The 24,343-nt window shown below is 42.8% G+C and overlaps 2 protein-coding genes across 10 annotated transcripts in view; one reads left to right on the top strand and one right to left on the bottom strand.

Annotated features, from left to right (window-relative positions):
- The window catches only part of SLC12A6 (solute carrier family 12 member 6), a 108,018-nt gene extending 102,971 nt beyond the window's left edge, over positions 1 to 5,047 (top strand). For 4 of the 7 annotated variants that reach the window (XM_055098820.2, XM_008965551.5, XM_008965557.5 and 1 more), the window contains one exon: positions 954 to 5,047. In XM_055098820.2, coding sequence (XP_054954795.2) covers positions 954 to 1,045 — 92 coding nt within the window. In that variant the 3' untranslated portion in view covers positions 1,046 to 5,047. The remainder of the gene's footprint in view (positions 1 to 953) is intronic. The other 3 variants (XM_008965543.6, XM_008965553.6, XM_008965567.6) reach the window with 1 other exon arrangement.
- EMC4 (ER membrane protein complex subunit 4) lies at positions 4,715 to 24,288 on the bottom strand. Of its 3 annotated transcripts, XM_003804949.6 has the most exons (6): positions 24,250 to 24,288; positions 9,827 to 10,061; positions 9,376 to 9,490; positions 7,182 to 7,335; positions 6,438 to 6,598; positions 4,715 to 5,285 (listed from the first exon to the last, which is right to left on the bottom strand). In XM_003804949.6, the coding sequence occupies exons 2-6, from the start codon at positions 9,910 to 9,912 to the stop codon at positions 5,250 to 5,252; spliced, it is 552 nt and encodes a 183-aa protein (XP_003804997.1). In that variant the 5' UTR covers positions 9,913 to 10,061; positions 24,250 to 24,288; the 3' UTR covers positions 4,715 to 5,249. The 3 variants fall into 3 exon arrangements, with proteins under 3 accessions (XP_003804997.1, XP_008963835.1, XP_024781436.1); XM_008965587.5 differs by lacking the exons at positions 6,438 to 6,598; positions 24,250 to 24,288 and having other exon boundaries at positions 9,827 to 10,027; XM_024925668.4 differs by lacking the exons at positions 9,827 to 10,061; positions 24,250 to 24,288 and having other exon boundaries at positions 9,368 to 9,490.
- Between the last annotated feature and the right edge of the window lie 55 nt (positions 24,289 to 24,343).

The raw sequence follows: 24,343 nt of genomic DNA, 5'->3' as shown, positions 1-24,343 counted from the left end.
CCTGACAGTCCTACAGACAGCATACCCACATCCTTTCTCCTTTTTAGGTTCTACCCGCTTTGCAAAGCCTTTCTTTTGGATAGAGTTAGGGGAGAAGCTGAGATAGAACCTCCTTTAACTGAGGGGAAAAAAGAGATAGGGATTCTTCCTCATACCTTCATCCCAGGACTCCTGGGATACGGGAAACCCTTCAGCATTGACACATAAATTAGCTTATTCCCACCAGTACCATTAAGAAAGAAGAGGTTTAGGCCAGGTGTGGTGGCTCATGCCTGTAATCCCAGCACTTTGGGAGGCTGAGGCAGGTGGATCACCTGAGGTCAGGAGTTCGAGACCAGCCTGGCCACCATGGTGAAACCCCGTCTCCACTAAAAATACAAAAGTTAGCTGGGTGTGGTAGCAGATGCCTGTAATCCCAGCTACTCGGGAGGCTGAGGCAGGAGAATCACTTGAACCAGGAGGTGGAGGTTGCAGTGAGCCAAGATCGCACCATTGCACTCCACCCTGGGCAACAAGAGGAAATTCTGTCTCAAAAAAAAAAAAAGAAAAGAAAAGAAAAAGGTTTAAAAAGAAAAAGACAAATCGAACTGGCAGAAAAATCTGACTTGAGCAGCTTCACTTAGAAATTACTTGGGTTCTCTCTAGGAATCTTGTTAGCTGCCCTATTGTGGCTTTTCTTCTTCTTTCATCATTTTTATCTTATTTAGAGTAATACTTGTAGGTTTTCCCATTTTTTAAATACACAAATGGGAGTCTGGTATTATGTATGCAAAAGGAGTGGATCTCTGGTTACTTCACAGGGTTAAATTCAATCCAAAGTTCAGGCTTTTCTGAATATATAATAATTAAGCAGCTAATTTTGTAGCTCTATGATCAGACAACCTCAGATTATGATGATACCAGGTTTTAAGTTTGTGCTGTTCTTTTGCCTGTCTCCTTGACAAGTTTTGAAGACATGGAGTTCCTAGAGGTGCTTACCGAGGGACTAGAGCGAGTCCTACTTGTCCGGGGTGGTGGCAGTGAAGTGATCACCATTTATTCATAACCTACTCTGAATGACCGTGCTTGGCCTGTTTTCTTAAAAGGCCTACGTCCTCCATGGAAGTGCCAGCTCATTACTACCACTCCCACTCAACTAGAAGCCTGTGTTCTGTACACATCATACTGAACTCTTGATGAGCTGAGCCTCAAGTACCTGTGTAAAAGAGCTCCCATCTGATCTGCAGTCATTACAGAAAAAGCAAATATTCCCTCAACATCAGAACAATGCTCAAGTCTTTCAAGCCACGTCTGAGCAGTCAAAGGCAAATTAGAATTAACAAGCTGAGCCAATAAATGAATTGGTAAAAGGGATGCTAGAAGTTCAACTGAAGAAAAAAAGCAAGTCAAGTACATATTCAGCATTAAAGATGAATCTCAGAAGTCATGGTTCAATGTTGACACTGTGGGGATAACAACTAGAGACAGTTTCATCTTACTAAAGAATTTATGGTCAAGTATATTTGGACCTATTATCCTCGGCAAGCCAAGATGCAAACATTTTTTAGCTATATTTCTTTAGTATACCCACTGCTCTAATTTTATATTAGGATACTAACTTGAAACATGGCTGCAGCCTCTACTTCTTCAAAAACATCCCCCCAAAATACCAGATTTAAATATCCAAATACTGTGTCAGTGTATACTTCAACTGTTTTGTTTCTCTTAACTCAAAACCCATTCTGTCATTGTAACACAGGCAGTGTTACCATGGAAATTGTTTTTGGTAAGGTAAAAATTATTTCTTTCAGGTTCCTTTCAAATGGCCGAACTAAGAGAACTTCAAAAGGAAGCTATTAACATTTACTGAAATAGTCCGTGGTTCTCTATGCAACATGGACAAAACATACAAGCTGTTGTCTAAGAAATGCAGGTCATGGTGCACATTAATCAACAGGTTCTTCTCCCCCCGCCCCCACCCCCGCGCCTTTTTTTATGCCCTCTTATTAAGCACAGGTCAAAACATCTTAAGGAACAAATACTAGGAAAACTGGCTAAACATCCTTCCCTGAAAGCACTGGACCATCTTTTAAAGGGCACATCTAGCAATGGAATTGGAAGCTCTAGAGCCACACTCTTTCTTTAGTGCCAAAGTTACTGAGCGGCTACTCTCCTTACCTACTTTACTAAAATGGCATACAGACTGGCATTGACCTGTTGAAGAAATTTTACCACTAAGAAATCTTTTGCCTCATCTACAAAGCCATAGTTAAGACTTGAGGCATTCAACTTAATGCCAAGTATAAGCATTTCCCCCTTTTTCTTTCAGTTTTATTCTTCATTCTGACTACAGAAACTTGGCCCTGAACTACGAGATTAGCCAAGCCAACAGTCTTCTAATTTGTTTTCAGAAACTTCAGGCCGGGTTCCGTGGCTCACACCTGTAATCCCAGCACTTTGGGAGGCCAAGGCAGGTGAATCACTTGAGGTCAGGAGTTCGAGACCATCCTGGCCAACATGGTGAAAACCTGTCTCTACTAAAAATACAAAAATTAGCCGGGCATGGTGGTGCATGCCTGTGATCCCAGCAACACGGAAGGCTAAGGCAGGAGAATCGTTTGAACCCAGGAGGCGGAGGTTGCAGTGAGCCAGGATTGTACCTCTGCACTCCAGCCTGGGTAACAGAGTGATATGTTTCAAAAGGAAAGTTCAGTGTGCCAAGGAAATACTTGTGTAAGCTCAGCTTTTTATTTACTAATATACTGATCAAACATCTGGCTTACAAGCATAGGGAAACTACTTATGTGGCTGGCTGAGCAGTAATTTCAAGTATGTGAAATCTTCATTTCTTTTACAGAATAGTTATTTAGAGAAACTTTTCTTGCCTGTATTCATGGCTGTTTTTGAATTTCAATTTATTAGTCATAAATAGTGCCACTCTTCTTTGATTACTAAATAGGACATGGAGCAAGCTGACCTAGGTGTCACAAATTATTCATTTGACCTGTAAGGACAGAGAAAACCCTTCAATATAGCTTAAGAAATTGAGTAATTTTGGGCCGGGTGCAGTGACTCACGCCTGTAATCCCAGCACTTTGGGAGGCCGAAGCAGGCGGATCAGGAGGTCAGGAGATTTGAGACCATCCTGACTAACATGGTGAAACCCTGTCTCTACAAAAATACAAAAAAATTAGTCGGGCATGGTGGCGGGCGCCTGTAGTCCCAGCTACTTGGGAGGCTGAGGCGGGAGAATGGCGTGAACCCGGGAGGTGGAACTTGCAGTGAACCGAGATTGCACCACTGCACTCCAGCCTGGGCGACAGAGGGAGACTCCATCTCAAAAAAAGAAAGAAAGAAATGGAGTAATTTTGATTTGTTCCCTTTGCTTGCTTCAACCTCCAGGCCCACTGAGGATGGCAAAGCGGATAGGATCTTAAGTCTTTTTTTCTGTTACTTCCTACAGATGGTAGAAGCATTATTTACAACTCCCACTGCAACACTCCATTGCTTAGTTGAGTTTAACAGTAGTGAGTCATGTCCTGCAGGATCCAGTATCTTTTTTTTTTTTTTTTTCCGAGACGTAGTTTCGCTCTTGTTGCCCAGGCTGGAGTGAAATGGCACGATCTTGGCTCACCGCAACCTCTGCCTCCTGGGTTCAAGCGATTCTCCTGCCTCAGCCTCCCGAGTGGCTGGGATTACAAGCATGTGCCACCACGCCCGGCTAATTTTGTATTTTCAGTAGAGACGGGGTTTCTCTACTGAAACTGATGTTGGTCAGGCTGGTCTCAAACTCCCAACCTCAGGTGATCCGCCCGCCTTGGCCTCCCAAAGTGCTGGGATTACAGGCGTGAGCCACTGTGCACAACCAGGATCCAGTATCTTAAAGGCCCATACTGTAAAGGTCAGCCTGCCTAGGAATTCTGCCACATTTACACACACCCCTGGCCAAAGTAATATTTTTTTTTTCCATGTAGAACAAATTATGGGCAGAAAGTAAAGTTAGTTTTAGAAGTGCTGTTTGTGGTTGGAGAATTGTAAAAATCTTTTAAAGGGATAAGGGAATTAGTGGCTTTTAATATAACCACTGCTTCAGCCCCTGAAACACAAAATCACTGTTACATGGAAAACTGGTTATTAGGCCAGATTTATATTCATCTCTGTCTAGAGTATTTCATGTGTGTATGTGTTGCTTACGTTGTCTCCAAAGTCTCTCATCTCTTTTAATCACTGCAAATAAAGCAATACTGAAAACTTGAGAGAATGCACCTTAGGGGAAGGGGCTGTTTCAAGACAGAAAACAAAGGAAATACCTGCCTTTTGAATAAGATCCCGCTTTTGAGTCTTACCTATGACTTTACCAGGGTAGATTAGAAATACACATCCTCCTGCTGACCCTCTGCCTTCAATAGCTATCTATCTTAAAAGCTGAAGTTTGAACTGCAGCATCTGCTTGACAGGTGCCAGGTTCCTTCGGCAGGGGGATGATCACTCTATATATCTTCCGTTGCCTCAGATTCCTGTGGCCCAAGGATCCCACCAATCCTCGTTCCCCCTAAACATGCTAACAAAAATCCCTTATTGTGGGTATTAAAATAACAGTTACACTGTATGCATATTTATGTGCTCGCCTCAGATTCCTGTGGCCCAAGGATCCCACCAATCCTCGTTCCCCCTAAACATGCTAACAAAAATCCCTTATTGTGGGTATTAAAATAACAGTTACACTGTATGCATATTTATGTGCTCCTTTTGTCTGGTTTATTTTTCTTTTCATCATGTATAAGCTGAATCCAGCATTAGTTTCTCACATCTTCCCCCAGGTATCCCCAACAGAATTTTTATGTCCCAGCTTGTATTAAATAGAAGTGAAATATTAAGGAAAATAAATATAAGGGAACTTGTGCAACTTTTTTAATGCATTGTTCTCAACCATTTAATTTATTGAAAGGACATGCTGCAACAGTTCTTGATTTAGCAGCAGTTATTCTCTTGTTTACATAGTTATGTTTTTTTGTTGTTGTTTTGCTCTGTACTGGAAACATAAATAAAGTTTTCTACATTATTTTCAGCCTTGGGTTATGGTATAGTTTCTTTGTGTTTGTCGTAATATGCACATCGTCCTTCTAGGACCTGTCACCCCACCATGGAGAAAAGAGTCTTTTGGTTCTTTTTAACATAAGTGATTAAGAGTATGCTGAGGAGCCACTGGGCTTAAAGAAGGATGTAAATAAGACCCAAATACATAGGGACCAGGCGCTGCTTTCTCATGTTCACAAAAGCAGTCCTCCACCACTGAACTCCATTCTCTGAAAGAAGAAAGAATAAATAGGTGAGTGGCAAATGAGTGTTAAAATAACTTCCTGAATCAATTACTTAATACTTTAACCACAAGCTCTATTTTGCCTATCCTTAAAAAAGAACTTCCAGGCCAGGTGCAGTAGCTAATCTTAGCTAAACACTTTGGGAGGCCAAGGCAGGCAGATCGCTTGAGCCCAGGAGTTCAAGACCAGCCTGGGCAACATGGCAAAACCCTGTCTCTACAAAAAATACAAAAATTAGCGAGCCATTGGGGTGCACACCTGTAGTCCCAGCTACTTGAGAGGCTGAGTGCCTGAGCCCGGAGGTCGAGGCTGCAGTGAGCCATGATCACATGACTGCACTCCAGCCTGGGTGACAGAGCAAGACCCTGTTTCAAAAATAGTAACTTGGCCAGGCATGGTGGCTCACACCTGTAATCCCAGCACTTTGGGAGGCCGAGGTGGGTGGATCACCTGAGGTCAGGAGCTGAAGACCAGCCTGGCCAACATGGTGAAACCCTGTCTCTACTAAAAATACAAAAATTAGCCAGGTGCAGTGGCAGGTGCCTGTAATTCCAGCTACTAGGGAGGCTCAGGCACGAGAATCGCTTGAACCTGGGGGGCGGAGGTTGCAGTGAGCCAAGATCACACCACTGTACTCCAGCCTGGGCGACAGAGTGAGACTCTGTCTCAAAATAAATAAATAAATTAATTAATTAAAAATAACTTAAAAACTCCTAATGGCTCTTATTTTTTAAGAAACCCTAGGCCAGGCGCAGTGGCTCACGCCTGTAATCCTAGCACTTTGGCAGAGGTGGGCAGGTCACTTGAGGTCAGGAGTTCAAAACCAGCCTGGCCAACATGGTGAAACCCCATCTCTACTAAAAGATACAAAAAAATTAGCTGGGCATGGTGGCAGGTGCCTGTAATCCCAGCTACTTGGAAGGCTGAGGCAGAATAATTGCTTGAACCCAGGAGGCGGAGGTTGCCGAGATCATGCCACTGCACTCCAGCCTGGGCGACAGAGCAATACTCCGTCTCAAAAAAAAAAAAAAAAAAAAAAAGAAACTCAAATACCAACTCCAATTCCCTACCATCAAGTAGGTCAGCTATTCACTGTATACTACAACTACCCAAAATTCAGCTTTTCTTTTGCCTTACCTCAGGGGGCTCAATGAAGGCTAACCAATCCGATGCATGTGTAGGTAACAGTCCCATGGACTGGCACTTGTAAACAGCCAATGCCAAACCCATCAGGTTCCCAATGAGATAGACCAAACCCTGAAGAAACTTCTGGCTTGAACTTTCTAACATCTTGAAAGCTGTTGCGGTAACAGAAGTTGTCAAACCAAAAGAACTCTTTCCCCCAATATGAATCAAGCCAACTGTATATTAAATTCATATAGACAGACCCATAGTAAGACAGCAAATAGGACCATTAAAGGCAAACAGAAAACCATGGTAAGCACTACATTCCCCTCCATGCCACCACCATTACCCCACTCCCCTATATACCTGTTAGCCAAAAACTGTCCCTAAGAATTTGCCTTTAATTCTTTCTTTTTTTTTGAGATGGAGTCTCGTTCTGTCACCCAGGCTGGAGTGCAGTGGCACGATCTCGGCTCACTGCAACCTCTGCCTCCCAGGTTCAAGTGATTCTCCTGTCTCAGCCTCCCAAGCAGCTGGGATTACAGGCGTGTGCCACCACGCCCAGCTAATTTTTGCATTTTTAGTAGAGACAAGGTTTCACCATGTTGGCCAGGCTGGTCTCGAACTCCTGCCCTCAGATGATCCACCCGCCTTGGCGCCTCCCAAAGTGCTGGGATTACAGGCGTGAGCCACCATGCCCGGCCTGCCTTTAATTCTTCAAACTTATGGAAGGGTTATTGTTTCAAGAATACTTACTGGCTGAAATGGCCATAAGTGCCTGAATGGGTCGCCAGGCCATCATACACACCATCATAGTAGGGAAGATGGAGATAGTATTGCCTGCCATGTACATGATGAAGAGATTCATGGGAATCTGTTTGAGGGGACCCAAGGCGATGTCCCAGCAGCGCTAAAACAAACACACAATTTTAACCCTCTGATCACCACCCTTAGTCCCACATTTGCCATATCACTGATGCTAAATCACATGAACGGAATTCCCAACTCCCTGCTTCTAACTGAGCTGACTCCTCAATTCTACGACCTCTTCCCTTCTCCACGTTGCCACAGGAAGGCCCTCCTACTAAAGATAAAGTATCCTTACCATCTGTTATGCCTTTCCCTATAGGTTTTCCAGATGTCATTTTTTTCTCCTGATTTTGGAAAAAAGATCTCCCTGCTTTTGTCCTGGTACTTATGTATCTATCAATGTCCTATCTACAACTGAAGAAATAGATAAATCCACATAATGGGAGATTAGCACACCTCAGTCAATAACTAACAGAACCATCGAACTAATTTAGTTCCAGAAATAATAGAATTAGCAGGCAAATCAAGACATAGAAGATTTGAATGACATTAACAAACTTAACCCAACTGACATGTAACACTGCACTCAACAATTGCAGAATTCACATTCTTTTCAAACAAGATATTCACAAAAACTGACCACTCGCTGAGCCATGAAGAAAATGTCAATCTCAAAGAATGCAAATTGTACAAAACATATTCTTTGACTATAATGATATTAAACTAGAAATAATTTTATAGTAACTAGAAAATCTCTTATGTTTGGGAATTAACAATGATACATGAAGAAATTATAATGGAAAATTGATTTATATGATAGCAAAAGTACCACATTTTAAAACTCGTGGGACACAGCTAGAGTTCTGAGAAATTTATAACCTTAAATACATACTACCAGGTTGCTGCAAAAGTAACTGCGGTTGTTGCCGTTAAAAGTAATGGCAATCTGGGCGGGCGCGGTGCCTCACACCTGTAATCCCAGCACTTTGGGAGGCCGAGCTTGGTGGATCACCTGAGGTCAGGAGTTTCAGACCAGCCTGGCCAACGTGGTGAAACCCCGTCTCTACTAAAAATACAAAAAAATTAGCTGGACGTGGTGGCGGGTGCCTATAATCCCAGCTACTCGGGAGGCTGAGGCAGGAGAATTGCTTGACCCTGGGAGGCAGAGGTTGCAGTGAGCCAAGGTCGTGCTATTGCATTCCAGCCTGGGCGACAACAGCAAGACTGTCTCAAAAGAAAAGAAAAAAAGTAATGGCAGTCTAAAAATAAACTAAGCATCCATTTCAAGAAACTAGAAAAAAACCCAAGTATTTTTGAAAAGATTAATAAAATCAATACTGGTGATGGGTACAGTGACCTGTAAAAATAAATGAAAATAATTTTTAAAAAATCAATACTGGTGAGCCTGATGAAGAAAGGAGAGGAGACAAATATTCAATATCAGGAATGAAAAAATGAACATCACAGATCTTGCATATATGGAAGTGATCATATTATGAACAACTTTATATCAATACATTTGAAATTTTAGGAAATGGATAAGTTTCTAGAAAAAATGTAACAAAATGACAGGAGAAATTAGAAATATAAATAGCCCCGGGCCGAGCGCGGTGGCTCATGCCTGTAATCCCAGCACTTTGGAAGGCCAAGGCGGATGGATCACCTGAGGTCAGGAGTTCAAGACCAGCCTGGCAAACATGGTGATACCCTGTCTGTACTAAAAATACAAAAATTAGCCGGGCTACTGCAGAAATCTAGATGAAGGATGGTGGCTTGGATTGGGATGAGAGGTGAACACAGGAAAAAGTAGTAGGTAAAGCCAACAGAGTATCCTGACAGTTGGATATGTGGTGTAAGGGAACCAGAGTAGAAAAAGGATCACTTCAACTGGAAGATGTTGCCACCAAAAGATAGTTTTCAACCTACTTTCTTATACCTTATGTTCCAAATATCTTCTATTTTTCAAACTATTAAGCACTTTTGTAGCTGATATATAAAATACCAAAATACCAGCCTCAAGCAGTTTAGTTTCCAAATCTTCAGGATAAGAGCTATCTACGTTAACTCCACCTAGGAGAAGAGGATGAGTGTGTAACTCAGGACTGGCCCATGGGCTACGGTAACATCTGTACCTCTGTACCTTCTCCACCAGGATCCGGTCTGTCTCTTGCACGCTGGTATCAGGCACTTGCTTGTCCAAGTAACCGACTGGGTAGAGCGAGTCTCCCTGGCCACTGCCCCGGTCACTTCGACCCCTAAAAAAACCAAACCAAGAAACTAAAGCTGCAACCTCCGATACTTCTTATCCCACATTTCCTGATCTACCAATCATAGGAATAAAGATCTTCGGATGCACCTACTCAGATTAGACCAAGCCCCCTCGTATGTTCCTCAGTCCTTTGACTTACCAGGAGGACTGATGTAAGCATTGTTTGAGCAGAGAAACTTCCACGGCAGAAAAGCCGCTACCTCCCCAGGTGATGTCTGTGTGCCACCCATCTTTTTCAGAGTTATGCCTGAGGGCTCAGGTCTCATTACTCTGGTGCAGTTCTGGGATGAACAGTGATGTACAGCTTGCCCAGGTGCCTCACCTGCTGCCTCCTCCAGGCCCGCTTAGCTCAATGGCCCACTTGAAGCGCCGGCCTCGGTTAGCCACCAGACCCCCCTGGGCCGTCATGGCAACAGCTGCGTCCTATAGCCTCGATGCTTCTCAGTCCAAAGCGTACTCCACAGCAGGCCCACCAGCGATCTCCGCTTTGTCTCACTCTGCAAATGCACTTCCGGCGCGTGAATACGACGTCATTTCCGCCCTGGAAATTGGTGGTGCTGTGGGTTGAGGAGTCCGGGTTTGGATTTAGAAAAGCAGGGAGGAAAAAAAACCAGGCAAGACTTAGTGCTTCCTAAAGCCACTTCCGCGCGCTCCCCTTTTGAATGTCCTTGTTATGTGTTCCCTGACCTCTGAGGTGCACTTTATGGGGCTGAAGGAAAGCCCATACTGACTCAGCGTTAAGAATTGGTGGGCGGATCACCTGAAGTCAAGAGTTCGAGACCAGCCTGGCTAACATGGTGAAACCCCGTCTCTACTAAAAATACAAAATATTAGCCGGGCTTAGTGGCGGGCGCCTGTAATCCCAGCTACTTAGGAGGCTGAGGCAGGAGAATCGCTTGGATCCGGGAGCCGGAGGTTGCAGTGAACTGAGACCGTGCGATTGCACGCCAGCCTGGGCAGCAAGAGCGAAACTCTGTCTCAAAAAAAAAAAAAAAAAAAAAAAGGAAGCCAAGAAAAGCTTCTTAACCTCCTACGCGCTCCCTGGAACAAAAGATTCAAATCCTGGGTTTAAATCCTAGCTTGACCTTGAGCGAGTTACTTAGTAGTTTCTGAGTATTGAATGTCCACTGTGTCATGTGTTTATTTCATTTCACTTGCACAGTAACCTTGCGAGGTAAACAGTTCTAACCACATTCTGCACAAAGGCAAGGCAACATTGTGGGCATGGAAGGGGACATGGGCTCGGTATTCAGTTAGCCTGCGTTTGTTGTTGTTGTTTGTTTTGGGTTTGTTTTTTGAGACAGGGTTTCACTCCGTTGCCGAGGCTGTAGTGCAGTGGCGCTATCACGGCTCACTGCAGCCTCGACTTCCCCGGCTCAAGCGATCTTCCCACCTGAGCGTTCCTTCCAACCTTAGCGTTCCGAGGAGCTAGGACCACAGGGCGCGCCACCACGCCCAGTCTTGTTTTGTTTTGTTTTGACAGGGTTTCGCTATGTTGCCCAGGCTGCTCTCAAACTCTTGGGTTCAAGTGATTCTCCTGCCTTGGCCTCCCAAAATGTTGAGATTACAAAGGCATGGGCCACTGCACCCAGCAGATGGCCTCCTTTTGAATCCTGGTTTCACCACTTAATAATTGTATGACCTTGGGCAAGTTGAATTTGTTTCAGCCTCTTCATGTAAAAGTTGGATAATCTACCTACTTTCAAGGCTTGTGAGATTAGTGCCCACCACATATCTGGTGTTTGGTTTGTTTGTTTTTTCTTTCGAGACGGAGTTTTGCTTTTGTTGCCCAGGCTGGAGTGCAATGGCACTATCTCGGCTCACTGCAACCTCCGTCTCCCGGGTTCAAGCAATTCTCCTGCCTCAGCCTCCCGAGTACCTGGGATTACAGGCGCACGCCACCACGTCCGGCTAATTTTGTATTTTTGGTAGAGATGGGATTTCACCGTGTTGGTCAGGCTGGTTTCGAACTCCCGACCTCAGGTGATCTGCCTGCCTCGGCCTCCCAAAGTGCTAGGTTATGTGGTGTTTTTAATGATGTATCACATCATTACCAAATAACACCATTGATGTGTTTTTAATGATGTGTCATTAAATAATGTATGTCATTCTTTAAAGTGATTGGGTTTTGTATTGTATACCTTTTTCATAATATAGCCTATTATTGGACATTTAAATTGTTTCCTGTTTTCCTTCCTTTTATAACCAGTGTTGCTGTGAACATATCTGTATGTCTTTTCTTATTTCCTAAAGTTATAGTCCTGGAAGTGAAATTGGAGTTGCTAGATCAAAGAGTATGCACATTTTTAAAGAATTTTCATTTTAAATGCCCACAGGAGCCAGGCGTGGTGGCTCACACCTGTCATCCCAGAACTTTGGGAGGCTGAGGCAGGAGGATTGCTTTAGCTCAGGAGTTCAAGACCAGCCTAGGCAACATAGTGAGACCTTGCCTCTGCAAACAACAACAAAAAAAATTAAAATGTCCACTAGGAAAAATGGCACCATTTACATTTCACAGTCTATAATTTTTTTTAATAGTTTGAAATGGTACTGTATTATTTTTTAATTTGTATTTCTTTGACTCCAAGTTATTCGACATGGCTGGAGTTAGGGGGAAGGAGATGCCGTGGGAGGTAAGGTTGAAAAAGGCTTCCTTGGCCAACAAAAAAGTTGGGACTCTTGAAGATGATGATGATGTAGAGAGGCTGAAGATTGCCACCTCCACTTTATTTTCTGATTTTAAAAATATGTGTTCATAGCAGACTACTTAAACAAGGCAGAAAGGGAAGTCTTTTGCCTCTCCAATCCATCCTAAAATGTGTATCTATCTGATTGTAGGAAGACCTAACTATAGATTGTGTTTCTGCTCCTTTCTACTTTTTGTCTTTACCACGTTCTCTCTGATGAACCTTATATTTATCTCAAGCTTCTGACCCTATTGGGCATTCTTCTTTGTTGCATTATATTCTGCATAACAGCACTTACCACATTGCATTTTGTTTGTTAAAGTCCCCTGAGCACTTATTTCTACCCCTCTATAGGCAACCCTAAATCCCCCCAGGTCAGAAGCTATATATTATCTTTGAGCCTGTTGCCTAGAACATAGAAAGTACTGAATAAATGTTTAGCAAATGTGAGTAAATTAAATTGAAAGTAAACAAACACCAAGATGTGAATGTACTGTAACTACACTTGTGCAAAATAAAACATAAAAATGGATATACATTCTATTGGGGCAATGATTTTCATGCAATTTTGTCTAATTTTCAAGATAATCTTATTACACTTTTCTTTCTTTTTTTTTTTTTTTTTTGAGAGAGAGTCTCACTCTGTCACCGAGGCTGAAGTGCAGTGGCACGATCTTGGCTCACTGCATCCTCTGCCTCCCAGGTTCAAGCAATTTTCCTGTCTCAGCCTCCTGAGTAGCTGGGATTACAGGTGCCCGCCACCACGCCCTGTTCATTTTTGTATTTTTAGTAGAAATGGGGTTTCACCGTGTTGGCCAGGCTAGTCTCAAACTCCTGACCTCAGGTGATCCACCCACCTCGCCCACCCAAAGTGATGATTACAGGCATAAGCCACTACACCCGGCCTTCTTATTACATTTTAATACTTTTTTTTTTTTTTTTTTGAGATGAAGTCTTGCTCTGCTGCCAGGCTGGAGTGCAGTGGCGCAATCTCGGCTCACTGCAACCTCCGCCTCCCAGGTTCAAGCAATTCTTCTGCCTCAGCCTCCCAAGTAGCTGGGACTACAGATGCGTGCCACCACGCCTGGCTAATTTTTGTATTTTTAGTGGAGACAGGGTGTCACCACATTGGCCAGGCTGATCTCGAACTCCTGACCTCGTGATCTGCCTGCCTCAGCCTCCCAAAGTGCTGGGATTACAGACGTGAGCCACTGCTCCTAGCCACATTTTAATAATTTTTTTTTACTTACTATTTTTTTGAGACAGGGTCTCACTGTGTTGCCCAGGCTTGTCTCGAACTCCTGAGCTTAAGCAGTCCTCCCGCCTTGGCCTCCCAAAGTGCTGGGATTACAGGCATGAGCCCACACCTGGCCCTGCTTTAATAAGTTTTAAATGAACACTTTTGAAAACATTAAGTTAGTCATTGGAATCATATATTCTTTCTACTTAAATACTCCCCTACTTGCTATAAAAATGTGTAAACTATAACCTAAATTAAAGTTGCTTTGGGCTGGGCGCTGTGGCTCACGCCTGTAATCCCAGCACTTTGGGAGGCCGAGGCGGGTGGATCACGAGGTCAGGAGTTCAAGACCCGCCTGGCCAAGATGGTGAAACCCCGTCCCTACTAAAAGTACAAAAAATTAGCTGGGCGTGGTGGCAGTCATCTATAATCCCAGCTACTCAGGAGGCTGAGGCAGAGAATTTCTTGAACCCAGGAGGTGGAGGTTGCAGTGAGCCAAGATTGTGCCACTGTACTCCAGCCTGGGGGACAGAGCAAGCCTCTGTCGCAAAAAAAATAAATAAACAAAAAATAAAAAGTTGCTTTGGCCTCAGTGGGGGTACTCTGGATCATTTATTTCTTTATCCTAGGAATCCTTATAGTATTATTTGTGAAACTCCGTTCCAAAAAATGAATACATCAGGACTAGGCTGAGGATGGTTCCAAGAATAGATAAATTTGAGAAATTCTACATATTATATTCTGCACACACACCCAAGAGAGTCTTAGTGCCGTTAGTATAACATATGAAAACAACAAGAAATGGTTTGGTAAAGAATCTCCTTTAATTTTGTTTCCCAATCTACTTGAGTAAGGAACCAGTTTTTTGTTTTTTGTTGTTTTCCTTAATACATTCGTTAACATCCAATAGAATCAGTGTTCCACAGAATACAGTGAGGGCAGCTGCTCTATATGCATGCTAGAATTCTTCAGGAGAAAGATGAAGGTCTTCCCTATAAAGCTTTGCTTGTTATTTTTAAAATATTAGAAGATCATTAGAAATAATAGGTTATTTATGGAAATGGAGCTTCAAGTTGAAATTAAAGTTTTAAAGTTTTTGCACAAATTTTGTTTTGCAAGGAAAAGAAAACTAGTGTAAGATTTTCCAGGCCTGGTGTGGTGGTTCACCCTTGTAATCCTTGTGCTTTGGAAGGCTAAGGTGGGCAGATCGCTTGAGGCCAGGAGTTTGAGACCAGCCTGGGCAATATGGTGAAACCCTGTCTCTACAAAAAACAAAAAATCAGGCCAGCAAAGTGGCTTGTGTCTATAGTCCCAGCTACTTGGGAGGCTTAGGTGGGAGGATCACTGGAGCCCAGGAGGTCAAGGCTGCAGTGAGCCGAGATCGTGCCACTGCACTCTAGCCTGAGAAACCTGGATTTTAATCCTGACTCCAAATGAACTACATGATTCACTTTGAATTAGGGACTCTCTTGACTTTAATTTCTTCATCTATAAAATAAGAGATTTATACTAGATGATTTCTAAGGGTGCCTTCTAGTTCTAAAATATATCATACTCGTTTTTTTAAAAAATATATAAAGTGTACTATTCTTTCCATGCATATACACCTGAAAAAAAACACTCAGTAATAGGCACTCAAAGGAGTAATGGGATTTCAGGTAATTTTTTAAAATCGTGCCTTCCTACAGTTTTCCTAGGTCTCTGCATTGTGCAGGTACTACTTTTGTAGTTAGAAAAACATAAATATTATTAATTATAACATGACATAATTCCAAACAGAAATGTAATGGTTCTCTGTTATGAATACACATGAGAATCAACTTGAGAGCTCTTAAAAATATTGATGCTTGCCGGGCGTGGTGGCTCACGCCTGTAATTCCAGCACTTTGGGAGGCCGAGGCAGGCGGATCACCTGAGGTCAGGAGTTCGAGACCGGCCTGACCAACATGGAGAAACCCTGTCTGTACTAAAAGTACAAAATTAGCCAGGCATGGTGGCGCATGCCTGTAATCCCAGCTTCTCGGGAGGCTGAGGGAGAAGAACCGCTTGAACCCGGGAGGCAGAGGTTGCAGTGAGCCGAGATTTTGCCATTGCACTCCAGCCTGGGCAACAAGAGCAAGAGCAAAACTCCATCTCTCTCTGTCTCTCTCTCTATGTCTCTCTCTCTCTCTCTCTCTCTGTGTGTGTGTGTGTGTGTGTGTGTGTATATATATATATATATATATATATATGCCTGGATGACACCTTTAGTGATTCTGATTCATTTGCTTTGGGTGAGGCCTGGGCATCAGTATTTCTGATGGCTCTCAAGGTGATTCTGCTGTGCAGTGAGGATTGAGAACAGCTGATTTAAAGCATTTTGTTGCTCTAAAATAACAAGGTTTGAATTTACACAACATAATCTAAGCAGACAATCAGATTTTAAGAAACTTCTTGTATGCATCCCGCTGGACTAAACTTGAATTGGAAAATGATGGAATATTGAAGTCATAAAATAAGTATTGCCGGGTGCGGTGGCTTACACCTGTAATCCCAGCACTTTGGGAGGCCAAGGTGGGCGAATCACGAGGTCACGAGATCGAGACCATCCTGGCTAATACAGTGAAACCCCATCTCTACTAAAAAAAAAAAAACAAAAAAAAATTAGCCGGGCGTCGTGGCAGGTGTCTGTAGTCCCAGCTACTCGGGAGGCTGAGGCAGGAGAATGGCGTGAACCCAGGATGCGGAGCTTGCAGTGAGCCGAGATCGTGCCACTGCACTCCAGCCTGGGCGACAGAGCGAGAGTCTCAAAAAAAAATAAATAAAAATAATAAAATAAATATTAAAATTTTCCTTACTTTGTGCCTTTGAGCAAATATGATTTTAATTAAAGAAAGTATAAAAAGGCAAACCACAATTCTATAACTCATATGAGTTACCTTGTTTGACTTTGTATAATTTGTGCCACCTGCACAGTTTTTGTGTTTTTGTGTTTCATCCTTTACCTCTTCCTAAGACTCAAAGAAGCTATTTCATGCCATTCTTCTCTGAACAGTTGTATTTGGATTGAAACTTAACAAGAAAATTTTCTATTCAAACAAACAGGTTTGCAAGAATGGATCCCTCTGAGTGGAGGAGGGGGGTGATGGGGCTTTTATAGATATGTCTTAGGGTTTTGGCCTATACCATTTCACAATGTCTATATAATAATTCTATTTTGTCATCCTTCCTGGGACAACCAGTTTGCCTAGTGTGCTCTAAAAGCTCCTAAGATTCTTTGCAGCTTCAAAAAAACTCGGCTTCCATTGCAAATCCCAGTTATTTGTCTTAGTTTAACTCTACTATCATTACCTTCTAAAAAAGCCCAACTTAAAACTATTTCATTCATGACACAATTTACTCTGCATCAGTTGTGCGGTCTAAAGAAGAAACTTTTTTTTTATATCCATTTTGACTGTTTGCATTTCAAACCCCTTTAGTGAAAAAACATTTTGTGTAAGATCTTACCTTGCTAGTTACTATTGAGGTACCACATCATTTCTACACAGATTACATTCTTTTTCAATTTCTATTTCACGGCTCTTTAGTGTCATGAAATGCCCTTGTCAGCAGCGACATGAACCAGTAGTATGGTGCTGGGAGAAGATGTTGGTAATACCATTCTTCCTTAGCAGTTACCTTTCCTTCATTTCAGGAGGCCTATTGTCCAATTCACATTTTAACAAGTTCTCATTATAGCAGCTTCCCTCCAGCACTTGGTTAGGAAGTTGGAAGGGTTGCCATTCCCACAGATCTGATTAATGGATAAGAATGACAACCATAGCATGAGTCATAATGATACATTACTAGTGGCGTAACAGGTCTCTCCAAGATCAGTTACTCTGGATTCTTTTTGGTGATTAATTTCAGCTATCCTGAAAGTGGGCTATACTGTCTGTACATCAAGTAACTAAACCACCAATAAAGGTCCTTTGGGGCATTTTTTCCTATGTGCTAATTTTAAAAGGCTTCAATCAGTTTCGATATAAAGCATTGTTTTATAACCTGAGTTTGTTTTGTTTTGTTTTTCTGAGGTGGAGTTTTGCTCTTGTTGCCCAGGCTGGAGTGCAATGGCACCATCTTGACTCACTGCAACCTCCGCCTCCCAGGTTCAAGCCATTCTCCTGCCTCAGCCTCCTGAGTAGCTGGGATTACAGGCATTGCCACACGCCTGGCTAATTTTTTGTATTTTTAGTAGAGACAAGGTTTCACCATGTTAGCCAGGCTGGTCTTGAACTCCTGACCTCAGGTGATCCACCCACCTCGGCCTCCCAAAGTGCTGGGATTACAGGTGTGAGGCACCACACCTGGCCATAACCTGAGTCTTTTAAAGGAGGATTGTTATGGACTGATTGTTTGTATCCTCCCAGAAATCATATGGGATGATCCTAATCCTCTATGGGATGGTATTTAGAGATAGAGCCTTTGGGAAGTAATTAGAGTTAAATGAGGTAATGAGGGTGGATTGACTTGTCTATCATGCAGATCTACCTTATTCTTTTTCAAGGCTGCAGAATGTAGATGTGAGATAATTTAATTAGTCCCAAATTGATAGACATTCAGCTTGTTCTCATTTTTCGCTATTACAAAAAAATGTTGCTGTGAACATCGTTGGGTACTTGTCAACACATTTCTGTAGGACAGTGATAAAATTAGGATTTCTTCCCACAGTTTTATACAGTTAAAATGTTGATGGGTTCAAATAATAGGCTCTCTAAAATGTACTGATTTACAGTTCTAAGGGTTTATTGATTAAATCATTGCTAGAGTCTTTCAGTGAATTGAAGAATTTCCTCCCCACCCCCAAATTCGTATCCACCCAGAGTCTCACATCAGATCTTTGCAATTAAGGTCTTGGCTGATACATTGGTTAAGATGAGGTCATCCTGGATTACAGTGAGGCCTAAATCTGATGACTATAGCATCCTTATATGAAGAGGTCACACAGACACATAGGGAAGAAGGCCATGTGATGAATGGAGACAGATTGGAATGATGCAGCTACAAGCCGAGGAAGCTAGGAAGAGGAGGCAAAGGATTATTCCCTAGACCTTCAGAGGGCGCATGGTCCTGTTCCGGAGGCTGGATTTTGGACTTCTAGCCTCTGGAACTGTGAGATAATATACTTCTGTTGGTTTAAGCTATTCAGTTTGTGGTACTTTGTCACAGCGACCCTAAGAAACAAATACGTCTCTTTCTAAAAGAGAGTCCATTCAGATGTATTAAGGGTTAGCTTAAGGAGAAAATGATAACAATAAAATAATAACAGGTAAAATAATATTGCCATAGTTACAGAATTAAATCCTAAACTTTAAAACATTTACATGAAAAGTGTTTTTTTTTTGTTTTTTTTTTTGTTTTTTTCCTGAGACAGAGTCTCACTCTGTCGCCCAGGCTGGAGTGCTGCGGCACGATCTCGGCTCACTGCAACCTCCCCCTCCCGGGTTCACGCCATTCTCCTGCCTCAGCCTCCCAAGTAGCTGGGACTACAGGCGTCCACGACCACGCCCAGCTAATTTTTTGTATTTTCAGTAGAGACGGGGTTTCACTGTGTTAGCCAGGATGGTCTCGATCTCCTGACCTCGTGATCCGCCCGCCTCGGCCTCCCAAAGTGCTGGGATTACAGGCGTGAGCCACCACGCTCGGCCCACAAAAAGTTTTACTTAATTTCCTAATTGCTATGATTGGTTTCTTTAATAAAATGGTTTTAAAAAGTAACTTTAATTTAAAAGCAATACATTTATTATATAAATGAGAAATACAAATAGGCAAAAAAGATGATAACCAACAAATCCTATCATGCCAAAGAAAAAACCTTTCATGAGCATTTTGATATAGATGTTTCCAGACTTTAAAAATTAATATTTAGACTTATTTAATACTGTATACTGTTTTATAACATGCTATTTCATGAAGAGCGGTATTTTTACTTTTTAGAAAAGGCACAAGAAAAAGAATGAGTACATTTTTATTTCGGTTTTTTAAAATGTTTCTTATAGCTCTGCCAGATTTTCAGGCCTGTTGCTTTCATCCAGCCCTGATCATGAGGCACCATGCCTAATCCAGCTTCCACAGTCCTCTCCTCCCAGCCTACTGCTGGAGCCATACCCTACTCTCCAGGACCTGGACTAGTCCTGACACTCTTCTTAGATAAGAATAATTCTTAATAGTATTTGTGTTCTCCCATTTAAAGGATTAAGTGTTCAGATAAGTTTAGGAAACACTGCATGTATCTTTCTTTAAAAAATTGACAACAAATGTTAGGTTTTTAAAGACCGAGAAGTGCTACAGTAAAGAAATACTTGTTTACTTCAGCAGTTACCAAACTTCTGTGGCCAAGGAAACCACTTTCTTCTTTTTCTCTTCTTTTTTGAACCTATCAACATCTCTTAGAACTGATGTTCTGAAGAACACAGAGCTAAGTTGGGGAAGTAACTCAAGCCAGTTTAGATTCAGGCTCAATTGTGTTACTGCAAGAGCGGTTCTGCCTTTGTGTCCGGCTCCAAGAAGTGTCTTAGTAATCTTTCTACTGCTCCTGTCTCTTGAGGCTAGGGACCTGCTTTGCTCTGTTAAGTCCTCTTCCCAAGGACTTTCTGCTTCTGATGATTGTTGCCCTGCTAACTGCTAGCGCATTTTATTTCCTGCTTGCCTGCTTGCCAGGAACTCGTCTGTACTTCACCTGTTATGGGGTCCCAGTTGTACTGAACATCTCCCCTCCCCCCACCACCAACACCAGCAACTGCATACATAATTGGATTTGTTTTGCATATGATAGGACTTTTCAGCTACCCTGTTCTGGTTACCAGGCCATCAGCATCACAGTGAGTCTGTTCCCTGCCTCCTGACCCCACCCCCAACATTGACACTTCACCCTCTCCTGCACCCTGACCCCCAGGTAGTCTAATTCCAGGACTTCCCTTTTCCAAGGCAGCAGTCAACCATATTGTATTCTTCTCTATCTTGGAAAAATCACTAAACTCAGTTTTTCAGAGAGAGACACAATCACTGCTCTAGGCATTGTTGTATATGTTTTATATAGGTTATCCCATTTCCCAACAGCCCCTGAGAGGAGAGTGTTATCCCCATTGCACATTAAGGTAAAAACCGGTGTAGAAAGGGCCCAAAGGCAGCAATCTAGGTTTTAAATAGAGATGAGCCTTGCTCCAAGGCTAGTCTAAACATGCTGCCCCCACCACGTTCCACCTGGTGACAGTATAGTCTAATTGCAGGAAATGTACTTGCAGGAGGAGAGAGATGGTTTCTTGAGATTCAGATTTGAAAGTCTATAAATACCAAATATTATCATAGTCATAAATGTTTTTGGGTCACCTGATCTCAGTTGTAGATTTACAATAGAGGGCTGTAGATGTAGCAGAAACAAGCTATCTTAAAAATAGGATCCCCCATCACTCAACACCTCCCTACCACACACCCTTCACCCCGCAAAAAACACTACCAGGGGTTTTGTTTTGTTTTTTGAGTTTTTTTTTTTTTTTTTTTTGCTTACTGCTTCTGCCATTACTTCCTTCCACAGCCTGCAAAGGAAGGTAGGGAAGGGAGGAGCAGAAAAAAGGGATTGACTTCTCACTTTGACTGCTAAAGTCAACTGCCTAGAATTTTCCAAAGGTGCTGAGGCTGAGCAGTGTGGAATGGGTGAGCTGTTGCTGTCTCTGAGGTCCCTTCAGGCATTGTTCTCTGTCAGAATCGGCATTGGTCTCAATGAGAATGACATACAATGCAGTAAATGATATGGCTCCTAGGACCCTGGACGGAACTACACTTTTATACCTAATGTTATTGCCATCAGTCTTTCCTCCCTACCCCTGGCCATCCAGCATCCTGGTAACAAATCAACTCTTCTTCTTCTTTTTCTTGTTTTTTTTTTTTGGTTTGTTTTTAAGAGACAGGGTCTTGCTCTCTTGCTGGACTACAGTGCCATAATCATAGCTTACTATAATCTTGAGCTCCTTGGCTCAAGCGATCCTCCCACCTCAGCCTCCCGAGTAGCTAGGACTACAGGTATGCGCCACCATGCCCGACTATTTTTTAAATTTTTTGTAGAGTTGAGGTGTTGAAATGTTGCCCAGCCTGGTCTCAAACTCCTGGCCTTAAGCGATCCTTTCACCTTGGCCTCCCAAACAGATCAATCCTTCTAAAGAACTGACTTAGTCATTCCCCTGCTCAATTGTCTTTGCTGTCTCCTTGCACCTCAAACACTTTGCTTGATAATTCCAGGTCTTCGCAACCTATCAGGTGCCTTACGTACCTTTTCAGTCTTCACTCCTGTGACTCTTGCAAGCACTTTTCCCTCCACTCAAATCAGAATAGACTGCAGTACTAGAACTTACTTTGCATTTTCCCCTCTCTGTCAGGAACACCCTGTCTGTCCTCTCCAGTTCATCAGGCCCAGCTCCACCATCCCTCCCCTGCTTGCCATCAAGCAGTGTACACAGGACTGCATGGCAGCTCTTTTCTCATGTGGGTCACTCTACACTGTGTCCTTGAATGATTCTGCACCCCGTAGAGAGGGGGATGTGAGGCAGGAAGGCTAACTTAGCTGCCCGTTCTCTCAGAAGGAAGGAATGAAGGAATGGCCAGAGGAGTAGACGCCCTTGGAGACTGCCCACCACGAAGGCTATCAGTAAACCACCTTTTTGTACACAAGCACTGATGTAGGGATTTTTTTAATGTATGGGCTGTACCTTTTTTTAGTAAGAATTCAAATTTTATTGAGCCCCAAGTGGGAAAAATTCAACTTTATTGATAGGAAAAGTATCAATGAAGAAAGTTGCCTTGCATTTTCATCACTAAAATGACAGTATTTGTATATATTCCAAAACTAGCAATGCAAAGGCAGTTTTCCTTATTTTTATGTGAAATTATGAGATGTGGGGGCCTGGGCTGCCCATCACTGATACAAACTTTATAACTTGGCTCTGGAGATTAACCTGCCTGAGATCCTGTGCCCTAACAAGCTCCAGAAATGAGAATATCAAGGTTCTTCTCTGGCCTCCAGCAACTGGAGGCCTTGTATTAGCTGAGATTCTTCTGTGTTAACACAGCAGATTCCCTGAGTTCCAGGACTCCATTACTTGTCTTAACTCTTTAGCCTCCCTTGAGGATAACGATCATATAGTACACTCTTTTTACCCTATTCTTCTGATGAGAGGCCAGCACAGTGCCTTTTGCATAGTGGGTCATCAAGAAATTCCTGTTCATGATGATGAAGAAATGACTTGAGAGAAAGTGACTTCACCCACGTGTGTTGAATTTTTATTTTCTTTAAAACAACACATCTACTTAGTGGAAGTCATATTCAGGAAATATTCTTTATTGTACATACGTGGAACCTAGGGCTCCAGCTTCCTTTACTCACCTAGCTGGACTCTCTCAACAGTACCACCTGTTAACAGATGTGGCCCCACACATAGGCATGTATGTGCCTTGCTTATGCTTGGTACAATCGAGAAGCTCTCAAAGGTGTTGCTTATGCCAAATATCCTAAAACTATTTTCCCACTGCCCTAAGGTCTTGCCTCAATTTTCAACATGACTTTTTTTTTTTTTTTTTTTTTGATTAAGTAAGGACTCTGTTACTAGGGAGGAAAAATACATAAAGTTATAACAACCTGATGACATCTTAGTTCTGATCAGTTTATCTGACAGGCCTCCCATTGCTCGGAACTCCCACGGCATTTAGGAGATACCTTTTATCACTGCAGTGTATTGGAATGATCTCTTTTCCTGTTTTTCAAGCCACTGAGAGCTGCTTCAGGCGATTTCCAGCAGCAGGCACAATTTGCCTGGCACATGGCGGGCCTTCAAAAAGATTGTTAAACCAAACTTAAGCAGCCTGCTCCCTAGGCAAGCCTTGAGTTCCGAAATGAGTGCCTGAAAAAGCAAGCCAAGGGATGTAGTCTTGTGGTGAGGAAGTATTTCCATCAAAGGCACTGCTTGGTTGGTTTCTGCAAGGGGCGAGAGAACCACCATAGACAAACTTGCTCCTGTCACAGCTTGGCTAACCTTGACCGGTGGCTTATCTATGAAGGTGAGCAGCCTGGTTCTAATGAAGAGAACTGCCCTCAGTAATTAAAAGTTCATCATCTACAGACCCAACCCTAACCTCATAATCTAATTTAGTGTTCCCCATCCCAACAAGACCGAACCAGCTTCCTGAGGACAGGTTCTGCATCATGTACATTTCTTGTGTTCTTAAGAGTCTAGCACAAAGTTTGGCACATAATAGGAACTAAAAAAATGATGACTAACAAACACGAAGGGCTTATCATATGCCGGGCACTCCTCTAAGCATTTTATATGTATTAATTCATTTAATCCTCACAACACTAAGAGACAGATATTATTGTTATTGTCCCCATTTTACAGAAGGGGAAAGCAAAGCACCTAGGAGTTTATGTGACTTGCTCAAGGTCACATAGTTCCACAATCCATGCTTTTAGAAACTATGCCTTAGAGCGTTTATTAGTATCATTTTTATTTTTATAGAGACGGGGGCGGAGGTGGGGGGTGGGGGGTAGTTGTCCCCATGTCGTCCAGGCTGGTCTTGAATTCCTGGGCTTAGGTGAACCTCCTGCTTCGGCCTCCCAAAGTGCTGGGATTACAGGTGTGAGCCACTGTGCCCAGACCCTTAGTGTATTTAAATAGGTGTCAACGAATAAATCTCTCCCGGAACCATAACTTTACAGGAAATTGTTTGCACCTCCTGGTACACCACTAAGGCACGGTCTCCCACACTAGGTTGTTCTAGCGCACGGTCGGTCATTCGTTGAACTTTACCCACCCTCAGTTCCTATCGCAGTATCACTTCTCGCGCCATAGCAAGGCTACCGTGCGAAGCTCTGGCCACCAGGGGGCACTGTGGCCACAGGTCCTTT

Source organism: Pan paniscus, chromosome 16 (genome assembly GCF_029289425.2).
Source record: "Pan paniscus chromosome 16, NHGRI_mPanPan1-v2.0_pri, whole genome shotgun sequence".
Lineage (NCBI taxonomy): Eukaryota > Metazoa > Chordata > Mammalia > Primates > Hominidae > Pan > Pan paniscus.
The sequence above is the reverse complement of the archived record's forward strand: the minus strand, read 5'-3'. Positions and strand labels throughout refer to the sequence as shown.